The following is a 15,406-nucleotide window of genomic DNA, read 5'->3' on the forward strand; positions in this document are numbered from 1 at the left end:
TTGAAAAAATTCCAGCGAAAACCTAACAGCCAGCCGTGGTTCTCTCCGGAATGTGCTGCTGCCATTGCGCAGAGAAATCACTTTTTCCATTGCTTCCAACATAATAGATGTACTGAGACTAAAGCCGCTTTCAGAACTGCCAGCAACCACTGTAAAAAAGTAATAAAGAACACAAGAGAGTTGTATGCTCAGTCCGTCAAGTCCAAAGTAGCTGAGCAGCGGCTTGGTTCCCACCAGTTTTGGCAAATAGCAAACAGAATCCTGAACAGAAGCATGTGCTCTATCCCAACTCTCATAAATGAACCTGAGATAATCTCGTTAACATCAGACAAAGCAAAACTCTTTGTCAAGAACTTTGCAGCTAATTCTAACCTTTACGACCAAGGCTGCCAACCTCCAATATTTCCTCCTGTATCAGAAAACACGCTATGTGATATACAAATATCTGTACGTGATGTTGCCAAGCTAATCAAAAACCTTGATTCCAGTAAAGCAACTGGCCCTGACGGTATTCCAATTATAGTACTCAAAAGACTTCAACCAGAACTTGTGCCCATCCTTACAGAACTGTTTAAACGTTGTCTTAAGGAGAATTGCTTCCCGTCACCCGGGAAAATCTCATCAGTATACCCCGTATTTAAAAATTCAGGTGATCGCTAATCCCCCTCACAGTACAGGCCAATAAGTCTCCTGTGTGTCATGAGTAAGTTGCTGGAATCTGTGTTAAATAGAGAAGTAATCAACCATCTCAACAAAAATAACCTTCTTAGTGACACTCAATATGGTTTCCATTCTGCTAGATATACAGCAGATGTGCTTACAGTTATATCTCATAGGATTAGTGAATCTCTCGATAGAGGCTACCTTTCTAGGGCAATTGCTCTTGACATATGAAAGGCCTTTGATAGAGTATGGCATAAAGGTTTACTTCACAAGATCTCCAGCTTGGAAATGTCTTCTCAATTATTAAATCATTTCTCTCTGATAGGTTCATAAGAATAGTGGTTGATGGGCAGAAATCAAAAGCTCTTAGTATTAATGCTGGAGTCCCTCAGGGGTCCATCCTGGGCCCAACTCTCTTCCTGATATATATTAATGATCTTCCAAAGCATATCCTTACATCATTCGTAGACATATATGCTGATGACACTACTATCTATGGTAGTACATCTAAGACCGTAAACGGCCAAGTTCTCTCTGATGCTCTCTCCTCTGATCTTGAGCAAGTGGTACAATGGGGAAAGAGGTGGCTTATTAGTTTTAATGCATCTAAAACCCAGCTTTTATCTTTACATCATCAACGCTGTCCTCCCCATATGGCATCAATTGAAATGAATGGCTCTCGTCTTGGGGAGGCCTCAAGTTTTGACAAGCTTTACTCCTTAATTGGAACACATACATTAAATCTGTTGGCAAGGCCTCTGGAAAAATGGTGTGATCCTTCTATCGACCCAGTAGATATCTCACTGCTGATGCAATTCTCTATCTATATAAGAGCCAAGTACGTCCAAGGATGGAGTACTTTATCCACATCTGGGCAGGAGCTGCTAGAAAGGACTTATCCTGCCTTGATAGAGTTCAAAATAGACTTTGTAGCCTTGTGGGGGATGTCCTTTTCTATTCCCTGAAACCTCTTTCACACAGAAGAGATATTGCGAGTTTTTCTCTGCTTTATCGTTATTTTCATGGCAGGTGCTCGGCTGAGTTCCATTCCATGGTCTCCCCTCTCCAAACTTTCACAAGAAACACCTGTCTAGCAGAAAATACTATCACTAGATTCCCCCACACTTTATCTGTGCCTAAACCTAAGCGTAGATTTCATGAGCAAAGCCTCTTTCTTAGAACTGCACCCCTATGGAATTGTCTTCCGTTTTTCTGCTTTCCAGCTGACTACAATATGGTAGTCTTCAAGTGTAATGTAAACTAGTCTTTGATGAGTCATTCCTTATGTTAACACATTTACTGAATCTCCATTACTAACAGTTACTATATTAACCCTTCTCCTCGAGTGGCCTCTTGGCCTTGATAAGTGGTGATGCCTGTTTAAAAAAATATATATATATATACAGGGTACTGAGATTTGGGAAAATTTACCTGATCGTTTTTCGGCCAGAAATTTTGCTGTTAAGGGGTCAAAATTCAATTTGAGAACTACCAAACTCCTACGAACTTTTGGGTCTAAACACTTGAAATTTTAGATATAGGTTCCTTGCACATGGATCTAACTTAATAATGTAATTTGAGACCAAAACAATAAATTTTAAGGGGTCATAATAGGGGTCAAAATTAAAAAAAAATTGACCGTTTTTTTTTTTTTTTTTCTTTTTTTGCTCAGCATACACCTCCAAACGCCGGGAACCCATGCTAGTCTATATATTTATAAAAGTGAACGTGTCTGTGTGTGTGTGTGTGTGTGTACATTTTCCTACGTAATAACTCTCTCAATTTTATGTCTACAGACTCGAAATTTGATATACAGGGTACTGAGATTTGGGAAAATCTTTGTGATCTGTTTTCAGCCAGAATTTTGGCTGTTAAGGGGTCAAAGTTCAACGATTTGACCTTTGAAAACTCTACCAAACTCCTCCGACAATTTTGGGACTAAACACTTTAAATTTTAGATATAGGTTCCTTGGACATGGATCTAACTTAATAACTTCATTTAAGCCCAAAACAATAAATGTTAAGAGGTCATAATAGGGGTCAAATTTAAAAATATTGACCAAATTACTCAGACAATTTCTGGTCTAATCATTTTAAATTTTCCATAAAGGGTATTCAGACATAGGGCAAGCTTTTTAATCGGTTTGGGTCGAAAATTTGAGCTACCAATATATAAATGTATGTATGTATGTTTGCATGTCTGCCTAAAACTTTCGACAGAGGCGACAGATTTTCCCAAGATCAGTATCGTTTTGAAGCTCGACCCGAGTATTGACAAATACCGAAAAATTAGCTTAAAAAATTAATTTCTCCACCCTCAACTGGGCACTTTTCTATAGGGAGAGGTCGCTTTTTTCGCCGATATTTTTGAAAGTCATCCCCTCTTTTCAATTCTCTAGCCTAAATTTAAACCTTCGTCACTTCTGGTTTGACGGTAGTCGTAACAGCAAAGACGTCTGGTTTGTTCCCCGTTCTTTTCCTCCTTCACAGTACGGGTTCGAGCCTGCCTTCCTACTACCACTTTTTTTTTTTTTTTTTTTTGCTCAACATACATCTCCAAACACCCGGGCAACGCCGGGCTGAAATGCTAGTATATATATATATATATATATATATATATATATATATATATATATATATATATTATTATTATTATTATTATTATTTTTGTTATGGTACTTGTGCAGTTAACGAACCAACATAACTCAGTGTTTGCTCGGCTTTGTCCCGCATATGACGTTAACAGCCAAATAAAACTGAGCGTTGCCGATAAAATAAAAACAACGTTACAAAATAATCGTAAAATGAAATTGTAAATGTAGAAACATAAAAAAAAAAAAAAGAAAAAGCAAAAACCTACCGTTCATTTATGTTTATTATTATTATTATTGTATGAATTAGTTTTTAATTTTTTTTTTTAAACCAGAATCCCTGCGAGTTTTTTTCTTTTTTGTTGCCAGGAACCTATTTTCTCAGGAGGATGCATTTTCTTCAGACTTTTGGAGGGCATCAGACAACAAAGTGGGCGGAAATGAGATAGTGGATGTGGTAAGAAGCTCCTTACCAATCAGGTAGCTTTCAGCAATGTCAAATCCACACATGTGCAAAAGACCACCGGAAACAACTATAAAAGCAAGAGACCTGAGCTGTTTTCCTCCTTTTTGACTCAGCTCCCGAGCTGAGCGGTCGACGGACCATCCGCTCCCTTTTGGGGCGCGCCTCATGTCACCTGTTACTATGTGTGGGGCAAGAGTCAACAGACAGTACGTACACCTTACATGCTTTCTATCTCCATGGCCTGGATTGATTTTCTCTTTCTCTCTCTCTCTCTATACAACAATTGACTTTCCTTCTCACCAGTTAACAGCAAGAGACACACACCAAACTGGATTGACTTCCTCACTCTCTCTCTCTCTCTCTGCAACAATAGACTTTCCTTCTCACTAGTTAACAGCGAGGGATGCACGCCAAACTAAACACTTCATGAAATACACTCTAGTTCGTTTAATTCAATTTAACACATTGTTCGTTTCTTCCTCAAAACAATTAATTTTTCATATTTTGTACGACTGGGCGATATATATAATATATCCACTAGTCCCACTACAAATTGGTGACCCGACGTGAGATGAACACGCATTTCCTTTTATACCACCAGTCAACTACACATTCGTACTAAAGATTCCTTGTTGACGCCATCTCGTACGCCTATAGGTAGATTACTTTGATAATGCAGGCGATCGTCAGTCACGAATTGGTGAAGAATGTCCCAATTCTAATTGAGTTTCAATGGCGATATGTTGCACTGCGATATCTGCAGCCGTATCCGTCTGTAAGGCTTGCTTTCTTGGCAAGTAAACATTTTTGGCTGTAGGTGGACCACTCCTTCCTTCTGTCACCAATTTTCTGTCCTGGCAAAACTTTATTACAGCCGCTGGTTCGCTAGATTAGTCAGATTTTCTTGAATTGTATGCAGTTCTTTTTTTTTTTTTTACATTCTTTCAATTGATATCGAAATTCTAGTTTGCTGCTCGATGCGCGCACGTGCGTTGAGTTGAAATTAAGCGCGCGGCATTTTGATTGGCTGATGGACATGTTTCGTCAGGCACCAGCAAAGCCAGAGCTGTTGACGTCATGTGCCGGACAAAGCCGAGCAAACGCTGAGTTACATCTGGTTTGTTAAATGCACAATTACCATTATTATTATTAATAATCAGATTTTCAGAATTAAAGCTTAATAATTGATTAAATACAGAGCATGATTAAATGAATATAGAAGGTCAACACATAATGTTGAAAACTACAAAATTATGAGAGAAATGATATTTGTATAAAAGTTTATAACAATGCAGAAATATGTAGGTAAAAAGGATATTCCAAATGAAGTCTAGGCTTGAACGAAGAAAAAGTTGAAATATACTTGTGGCAAGTAAGTTACCTAGAAATGTCTATACTTCCTTACCAGAGGAAATCATCAGGATTAGTTATGCTTCATCTGTGTTAGCATTAATATTCATCTAAAAATAATTCTTTTTTTAAATTTCCAGTAGAGACGTTTTTCCTTTCTTCCTTATATTTTTATATTACTGATTGAGACCATATTTTTTATGATTATTTGTGCAAACACTGGCAAAGTATTTTTTCCCTGTTATTTTTTTTTGGTGTAAGATGTATACTATACAATAATAATATTAATAAAAGAAAGAAATACTCACCTTAAGGCTTTTAGCCAATTCCACGGCTCCTTTGCCACTAATCTGGCACCAGTGTAAATCCAAAATCTGGAGGGTTTCATTCTTGGTCTGAGAAGAACATTTTATAATGTTGAGAATTTCATAGAAGAAACTGTCTATACTAAAGAAAAAAAATGTTTCTGATGAGCAAAATATGCTTTTGAGAGTGGAGATTATATTGAAAATTAAGGCAAACATGTCTTTTTCTTGAGTGAAATGCGAGTTGTTTTATTGAAAAATTCAATGTATTTATTGTACTACTTTCATATATCTTATCAGACAAACCAACAGACAGGTAGACAGACAGAGTTACATGACACAGATGTAGAGTGCTTGGAAAATTGATAGCATAATGTCCGGCTTATGTTCTATATGTGTAAAAAAAAAGCATCAAAAGCCTATTTTCATGGAAGTTGTTTTTCCATTACTGGTTTAATTTCTTTTGTGATCCATTTTTTCCTCTGCTTTGTGCTGGTCATATTTATCTACATATATTTGGTCTTTTGTATTCTGTTATAGCTGAAATAGGAAAGGCCGACATTCGCATGATACTAACAGGTTCTCCAATGTTGGCTATTAAAGAAGCCCCCTGCTGATCATGACATTCGGATATTTCTTCTGCGTTTCACAGCTTTCATAATTGTGTGTATGTGTGTGTGTGTGTGTGTGTGTGTGTGTCTGTGCGTGCGTACGCACGCGCGTGTGCGTGCGTGTGTGTGTCCAGCTTGAGGGGAATGGGCTGGGTGAAGGAGATCAAGAGAGTTGTGAAGAGAAAGATAAAGAGAGATAAAGAAATAGAAGTTATAATAGGTTACATTTTTGCCCCAGGCAACGCCGAGTAGCCCTGCAGGTTTATACATAAAGGACATAATCCCGAAATTATGCCATCGATTTTCCAAACACCCTGTATATATGTAAAATATTAATAAAAACGGGTTCGTTTTACCAGACAACTGCCAAGGTAGTAACCTCCTTCAGAAGAAATTTTGTTGTAACTAAGATCCAACGTTGTGAGAAAGAAGTTGGTCCGAAGAGTCTTCAGCAATGGAATAATGTCTTCATTTTCTAAAGAGTTGCCTACAACAAAGATGAAAGAAGAAAAACAAGATGAACGAATTCAAAGACCATTTCGATGATGGATACAAAAGGAACCACAAAAAATGATAAATGGGGTAGAAAACAAAGTTGAAATTTAACTTACGAGCCAGGAAGAGACTAGTAAGAGTTGAGCTAACCTTCAGCAGGGTGGATAGAGCAGACACGCCTTCTATTTCGATATAATTATGCGACAGGTTCTGGCATCAAGAAAAAATAGCATAAAAAATATGACCGAGAAAACATCTAAAATTTAATAATATTTATAATATACACAATGAAATTAAATTACAAAAAAAGACCCCTCCCACCCACCAAAACAAAACAAAAAAAAAACAAAAAACAATGTGCAATCACACAACCATATATCTTTATATATATAAAAATTTAGGGGTGCATATATATTTATATATGTACAGAATTCGCTAATTAACTGATCATTATTAATTTAGGAACACGGCTGCATAAGAGGCCGTAATGTGAGCTGTATTTAGTTTAATGCAAAGGAAGAAAACACAGGCTTGAAGTCATTCGTGAAAATTTGGATGCCTCCGATTTTTGTAAAATTTTAACAATGCGCATCATTAATAAATATTCCCCAAATTCGTTTCTTCAAATTGTTTTTAAGGGTTTTTAGGGGGTTGTTTCCATATTATATCCCCTATCTGAAAATTCAAATATTTCAGATTTGCACCAAATTTGACATTAAACATCAACAAGGTTGTTTGAATTCCGAAACTTTCATTAAATCACACAATGGTATCATTTTAATTTAATACTGGAAAAGAATCCATTTCTCTATAAGCAGTTTAAGTGAGTAAGATAAGAGTTAACATAAACCTGTGTTTTTTTTTGTTTTTTTTTACATAGGCATCACCACTTATCAAGGCCAAGAGGCCACTCGAGAACAAGGGTTAAAGAGTGTACAGTAGAAATTGGACAATATAGTAACCGTTAGTAATGGAGATTCGGTAAATTTGTTAACTTATATGGAACGGCTCATCAAAAACTTGTTTACATTAGACTTGAAGATAACCATATTATAGTCAGCTGGAAAGCAGAAAAACGGAAGACAATTCACTAGGCGTGCAGTTCTAAGAATGAAGCCTTGCTCATGGAATCTACGCTTAGGTTTAGGCACAGATAAAAAGTGGGGGAAACTAGTGATAGTGTTTTCTGCTAGACGGGTGTTTCTTGTGAAAGTTTGGAGAGGGGAGACCATAGAATGGAGCTCAGCCGAGCACCTGCCATGAAAATAACGATAAAGCAGAGGCAAACTCGCAATATCTCTTCTGTAAGAAAGAGGTTGCAAGAAAAAGAAAATGACACCCCTCACAAGGCTACGAAGTCTATTTTGAACTCTATCAAGGCAGGATAAGTCCTTTCTAGCAGCTCCTACCCAGATGTGGATAAAGTACTCCATCTTTGGACGTACCTAGCTCTTATATAGATAGAGAATTGCATCAGCAGTGAGATATCTACTGGATCGATAGAAGGATCCCACCATTTTTCCAGAGGCCTTGGCAACGGATTTAATGTATGTGTTCCAATTAAGATCAGGAGTAAAGGTCAAGCCCAGAAGCTTGTCAAAACATAATGCCTCCCCAAGACGAGAGCCATTCATTTCAATTGATGTCAGATGCGGATCAGAGCATTGATGATGTAAAGATAAAAGCTTGGTTTTAGATGCATTAAAACTAACAAGCCACCTCTTTCCCCATTGTACCACTTGCTCAAGATCAGAGGAGAGAGAATCAGAGAGAACTTGGCCGTTTACGGTCTTAGATGTGCTATCATAGATAGTAGTGTCATCAGCATATATGTTTACGAATGATGTAAGGATATGTTTTGGAAGATCATTAATATATATCAGGAAGAGAGTTGGGCCCAGGATGGACCCCTGAGGGACTCCAGCATTAATACTAAGAGCTTTTGATTTCTGCCCATCAACCACTATTCTTATGAACCTATCAGAGAGAAATGATTTAATAATTGAGAAGACATTTCCAGCTATATCGTAGCTGGAGATCTTTTGAAGTAAACCTTTATGCCATACTCTATCAAAGGCCTTTGATATGTCAAGAGCAATTGCCCTAGAAAGGTAGCCTCTGTCGAGAGATTCGCTAATCCTATGAGATATAACTGTAAGCACATCTGCTGTAGATCTAGCAGAATGGAAACCATATTGGGTGTCACTAAGAAGGTTATTTTTACTAAGATGGTTGATTACTTCTCTATTTAACACAGATTCCAGCAACTTACTCATGACACACAGGAGACTTATTGGCCTGTACTGTGAGGGGGATTAGCGATCACCTGAATTTTTAAATACGGGGCATACTGATGAGATTTTCTAGGGTGACGGGAAGCAATTCTCCTTAAGACAACGTTTAAACAGTTTTGTAAGGATGGGCGCAAGTTCTGGAGAAAATATTGTAACAGAGCGCATATAAGGGCTATGTGCAAATACCTAGCCGTATGTGAAATGGGATCACTGTAAGGAAAAAGACGATGAGAGAGAGAGAGAGAGAGAGAGAGAGAGAGAGAGAGAGAGAGAGAGAGAGAGAGAGAGCATGTTAGAGGAAGGATCACTTGAGAGACGTCACAGTAATAATGAGAATGAGATGTTCCTTGCGATGTGCTACAATAAAACATAAAATATTGATTGTTTTATGTAGATAATATTAAGTAAGACAAAATGAAAATATTTAGATGCTTTAACCAAAATTCTCTTCTATTAACAAAAGACTCAGTGTTTAGGGTGGAAAAAAGGAGTCGCTAATTAGTAATTAGTAAGTATGTAAACACTCTTCTTTTTGGGGTACTTAATTGGGAGAGTCAGATTATTTGGAAAAATATAATAACTGTTGAATAAAACGAAATGCCAAATTTCTGGAAATAAGGGTTTTTGCATTAACTCAACGCCTTTCCTCTCTATTATTGACAAACAGAAAAAATTGATTATTTTCATATAATGAAATTAAAATTTTTTTTGGGGTTCTTCTCTTTCTCTATCTCTTCCCCCCCTCTCTCTCTCACACACACACACACACACACACACACACACACACACATATATATATATATGTATATATGTGTGTGTGTGTGTGTGTGTGTGTGTGTGTGCTTATAATTATTTCATGTATCCACATAAAATGTTATAAGCGAGATATAATAGTTTATGCATCGAAATTCAATATTTACTTCAACAGTTCTCAATATGTGAGTAGAGCTCACGCGCACACACACACACACACACACACACACACACACACACACACACACACACACACATACATACATATGTATACAAGGGCCCGACAATATTTTTCGGACACTTTAGTATTCGACTTTCCGAGTACCATAGAGAGGCGAAATTCCTTCAATAGAATAGCATAGACATATAAAGAAAATACCTGTAATAAAAATGGAAGAAAATCGATTAGGTAAGGAAAAATATTTAATTCCCTCATCTTTTACAAAACACACACAACATTATTTTTCGGACATTGTTGAAAAACTGTTAATAGTCTGTAATATCATCTTTCTTCTCAATAACTTTTATCAATCTCTCTTCATAATGATCAAACATATGCACAATAACATCTCTACGTGTTTCTAATATTCGTTTTTTGGCATCTAGTATTCGTTCACATAGTTGAGTCTCTTTCATTATTTGAGGTCCATCATAGACAAATTGCGCAAACATTTCCCAAACATTTTCCATTAAATTTAGACCTGGACTTTTTGCAGGCCATTCCAAAGTAGTCATATTCATTTTAGCCATCCATTCTTTCATGAGTTTTGACACATGGATGCTGCAATTGTCTTGCTGTAGAACAAAATCATTCCCCATCTCTTCTTATCCTTGGTAGGGCTTTCTAGTCCAGCAACTGTTTGTTGCTTTTGCTGTTCTGTCGTCCTTTCAGTCACTCCAACCATATATTTCCATTAGCAAAGATCATACCCCAAACCATAACTCCTCCTCCTCCCATCTGTCGTTTGTTCAGTACAGTAGGCTCACCTCTTCTCGACCAGGTACACCATCCATCAAGCCCATCCAACTTGAAACGCTTCTCATCAGTAAATATAACCTTCTTAAAATCAACATGCTTTGTTTAACCACCTTTAAGCACTCTCCAGTCTTACTCCTTTGTGTTTCTTTGTTAGTTTAATTTTTTTTATTAGCCTTTGCATATTTCAAACCAATCATATGCAGCGTTCTTTGTATAGTTTGGATGTTTACATCCAATTCACATTTCTCCTTAACTTTTCTTGCTGTAACTTTTTCTCCAGATGTCAAAAGCCGTGTCACAGTCCTCTTCATTCTCTTTTCATTCCTCTTGCCAATTGATCTTTTCGTACTCTCTTCTTTTTCGGCTCGGAGTTTGTCTTCAGCATCTATTCGACCGTTGATTTCGACAGCTTCAAATCTATGGCGATCCTTCTGATGCTGAGGCCATCTTCCCGCTTCTTCCGTGCCAAACAAACGACTTCTTTTGAATGCATTTTACCTCATTAAACTTAATTATTTTTCCAGTAGAATAGAACAGATAATTGATTCTAATGATGACAGCTATGTGTACAAGCAGAAAATTTGCATACAGCAACATATACATGAACATAGCTCTTAATAAAATAAGATTTTTCGTCATGTCCGAAAAATAGTGTCGCGCAAGTTTTCGCAAAAATCACAAAAAACTAAAATTATCAAAGCCAAACTAAAACAAATGATTACACTCGTAGTGGATTTTAACTCCTCAACTACGTACTTACAATCTCAAAGGTTTTTGGTATTAGTAACCACATTGAAGTACTTTTTTCAAAGTGTCCGAAAAATATTGTCCGGTCCCTATATATATATATATATTTATATATTTATATATATATATATATATATATATATATATATATATATATATATATGTATATATATATATCAATTAGGAAGGGAGGACTTTTATGATTCATGATTAAAAGTAACTTTGTATATATATATATATATATATATATATATATATATATATCTTTAATCTTCTCTCCAAAAAGGGGGAAAAAGGGGAACAGGAGAGGAAAGAAAGAGAAATGGGGAGCCAGCTGACCGGTTTCGACCCTCGCTTCTCAAAGCTGTATCGAGAGAATTTTTTAAACAAAGAATGAAAAAGCGATTAAAATTACGTTTTATTCAATTTACGGAGGGGAGGAAAGTGGGAAAACGATTAAAATAAAACAGCGTTATGGTCGAATACCCTAGAGATTAATCACATTCAAAACCAGGAGGCATTTCCTTTGCTTGCAAAGGGAAGGTTTTCTAAGTCGAACGTGAATAGTCTCCAAGATCTTAAGGTGATATAATGAATGAGCACGACTCAGAATCGAAAAAGAGTCCGTGCTTAAGTTTGCTGCACAAGACGGGTTTTTAAGTAAATGATCAGTAATTGAAGACCCGTATGTGTTAGTAACAACGTCCGTTGCCCGGTAGGTTCCATTCCTAATTTTACTGGGTATGTGTTGCTGGATTCTTCCATCTAATCTTAATGTCGTTCGACCCAAGTAGTTGGCACCGCAACCGCATTCAAAATTGTAAATAACGTTACTATTATGGTGTGTGTGTGTGGGGGGGGGGTAGAACGTCTTTTCGAGAAGATGGTAATAAAGTTCTCGTAGAGAAAACAGCATGCACATGGGCAGTAAAATAACATCCATGAACTGCTGAACTTATTTGTTTGACAAATTTCTCACTTACTGTACCCAATCAAAGCAAACGAAGATAAATTGGACATTTGGCCACTATATTCCCTTTAATTCGAGAGAATTCAGCCAATTTCCTTTGAATAACTGACCTAATCACATCTAGTGGGTACCCGTTTTTGGATAAAGTATCCGTAATTGTTTCCAATTCCTGATCTAATTTTAACTTGGAACAAATCATAAGGGCACGATGTGTTAGGGTCCAAATTAGATTTATCTTACATTTTTTAGGGCAAAATGAATCCCAACGAGTGTACAATCTTGTAAATGTTGGTTTACGGTATATAGATGTATGGTAACTAGATGGTGTTTTTGTTACCAATACATCAAGGAAAGCTATGGATGAATTGCACTCTCCCCCATAGGTGTACTTTAACGTGGGATGCATTCCAAGAAGTAAGGGGAAAAAGGTGTTTGCTTCCGTAACATGAAAAACAACTAGATAATAAAATGGTCATTATTGACCTGATCACAAACATATTTTGATTTTACGGATCAAATAAGAACTGAATATTTTAATAAAATATAACTAATATTTTATAGCCACCTACTCACCAAACTGAATATCTTTGAATTATTTTTTAACATATCGACCAATAATATTGTACTCTCTGAGCAGATGTTATTATCAGTCAGGTCCAGACTATCCATTGTTGTATTTTTCTGAAATAGTTCAAATATAATAAATATATAGTTCAATATAATAAATATATAGTTCAATATAATAAATATATAGTTCAATATATTAAAGAAAACATTTGAAAGAAAAATATTATTTTATTCGTTTACTTGGAAAATGGGTAATCACATAGTATAATATAGACAAAAATAAAAAGTAATAATAAATATACGACCAATAACTTTTACCAAATGCAATAAAATTTTATTTCTTATCGACCTGCATATTTTTAAAGTTCTGAATTTGTTGAATTTTTTTGGATATTCAATGTAGCATGTCATCTCTTCTGTTGTTGATGTTTCATTCTTAAGTTAATAAGAAATAACTTACCTTACCTCTTTCCGACTGGAAAGTCCCTCTCCCAACTTAGATTTAGTAATAAGGTAAATCTGTGTTTTTTTCCCACTATTTTTTAGCCTGAAGCGACCACCTCAACAAAAAGATTGACGCTATTTAGATTTTCTCATGTTTTAAAAAGTCAACTTAACAATAACAAATTCAACGATAATAAGTCTAACTATCCCTTTCCATACTTAAAAATGATATGTACAGAAGGTCAGAAAAACATTGGCATCGTCGGTTTCAAGCCTAACATAAGGGGGGGGCAGTTAATGGTAAATAATGTTAGGCTCTCGTCAGCCATATTGTTTTCTGTTTGAGGAAAAACCAAGACAGCACACAATGTCTATAATGATGTTCATTTTTATTTATATTTAATAATAGCTTGTCTGTCCCGATTTCTATATATTTTATTTTATTATCAATCTTTCAATTATTTATTTAATATTTTTTTTAGCAAATATATGTTTCAATCTATTTTTTCCTATTCTGTTCTTAATTGATATGGCTTCAGAATAAGACAAAATAAATTGTTTTCAAGATAATAATAACAACCGATTAGGCATACACTTATCAGAATAAAATAAAAATAAAAATTCCAAAAGAAACACACTCACAGGTTGAGATCAATTTCCTATATAAAATTATCGTAGACAGAACCCTCTTCCGCTATCAAGAAATACAATATAATCCAACTTTGTTCCCTTCTAAACGTCTACCTTCTCAACTACATTGATTCACGTTTTGGCTCATCACAACCTCTTTGAATATTTTGATTTTTAATCATTTTCTCACTTCAATTTTTAAGAAAATAATTCACAAAAACTCACATTTTTTATTGAACTAATAGCAATATCTCTATGTGGATTAAATTCTGTTAAATATTTTATGCAATAGTTCCCGAAAATGTTCTCTTAATTCCTTTTTCTGACTACTATCCTTGAATATCAAATTTTACATTAAAATGTTTTATGTTGATCTGAATCTGAACTGGCAACATGTTTTAAAATATATTGCTCAGTTATCAAAAATTAATATAATCGGTTAATAAATCTATTTTTAAAACCTGCCTTCCAGATAAAGGCTAAATATTAAAAAAGTAATAAGATTCTATGGAAATTCTTGGTTTCTTCATGTACCTGTATAAAAGTAAATTTATATGAATCAGCACGGCACAACATTTTTAATTGGTATAATTTTCTCGTTAGCATTGGTTTCCTCGATTTTGGTTTAGAATGAGATACTTATAAGAGGAACGCGATGAAGATTGCCAACATCCGCAAATGAAAGTGATGCTATGAAATCAACTGGATTCAAACTTAATACACCCAAGTCACCAGTTTATGTCTTTATCCATTTGATCGCCAATAGCTCTTATCGGTATAATTTATCGTTAATCCTAATATACCTCTTGAAATAATACATGCATTTAAGGTTTACTAATATACAGAAAATAATGTATCATTCTTTTTCGATGAAAATAATTTTCTTTGTCGAAATGAAACGAATATGTCAAAAATACTTGTATCTTAACATAGCATTAGAGTAAAAAAATGAAAATCATTTTTAAAAGAAAAAACGGGATAACAGAATTTGATTCATTTTAAAAAGGGTAAACTCATAACTTGCACCTTAACAACACCAATATATTTTTAATTACTTTTTACATTGCGTTTCATTCTTTCACAATCGAACGAGTTCATTAAAATAAATGAGTGTGGAAGATGATAACGTCCTTTAGGATAAAAAATGCTTTAGCGTAATATTATATAGATGTTCAAACATAGGTAGAAATTAAACAACAAAAAAAAAAAAGGGGCACGAAAATTAGGCTTGCAAATAAAAGAAACACCGTTTTGCTATAATAAAAATGAAATTAATTTCTAAAAAAACAAAAACAAAAAGAATACTGTGTTTAAAAAATCATATTGAGCATACATGGTATTATTCTTAGAGGTCCCCTTTCCACTAAAGATAACATAAAAATCTAATTGCTACACACCTCACTCTTTTCTTCTAATTATTATTTTTTTTATTTAACAAGTCTTATGAATCTTTTAACAACATCATGCAGACTTTCTACCATAGGAAGTATAATACGACTATTAGAACCCTCTTTTAAACGGAGTCCTTTTCTTGTTCTGAC

General features: G+C 35.1%; 1 protein-coding gene across 4 annotated transcripts in view; it reads right to left on the minus strand.

The window, feature by feature from the left end:
* Positions 1 to 15,406, minus strand: part of LOC145277794 (uncharacterized) — an 87,265-nt gene that overhangs the window by 36,311 nt on the left and 35,548 nt on the right. For all 4 annotated transcript variants that reach the window (XM_080129613.1, XM_080129614.1, XM_080129612.1 and 1 more), the window contains exons 6-9: positions 12,798 to 12,905; positions 6,598 to 6,691; positions 6,343 to 6,473; positions 5,379 to 5,465 (exon numbers count right to left, since the gene is read on the minus strand). In XM_080129613.1, the coding sequence (XP_079985739.1) occupies positions 5,379 to 5,465; positions 6,343 to 6,473; positions 6,598 to 6,691; positions 12,798 to 12,905 (420 nt within the window). The remainder of the gene's footprint in view (positions 1 to 5,378; positions 5,466 to 6,342; positions 6,474 to 6,597; positions 6,692 to 12,797; positions 12,906 to 15,406) is intronic.

This window comes from Euprymna scolopes, chromosome 6 (assembly GCF_053919585.1).
Source record: "Euprymna scolopes isolate OS-2025 chromosome 6, ASM5391958v1, whole genome shotgun sequence".
Taxonomy (NCBI): domain Eukaryota; kingdom Metazoa; phylum Mollusca; class Cephalopoda; order Sepiida; family Sepiolidae; genus Euprymna; species Euprymna scolopes.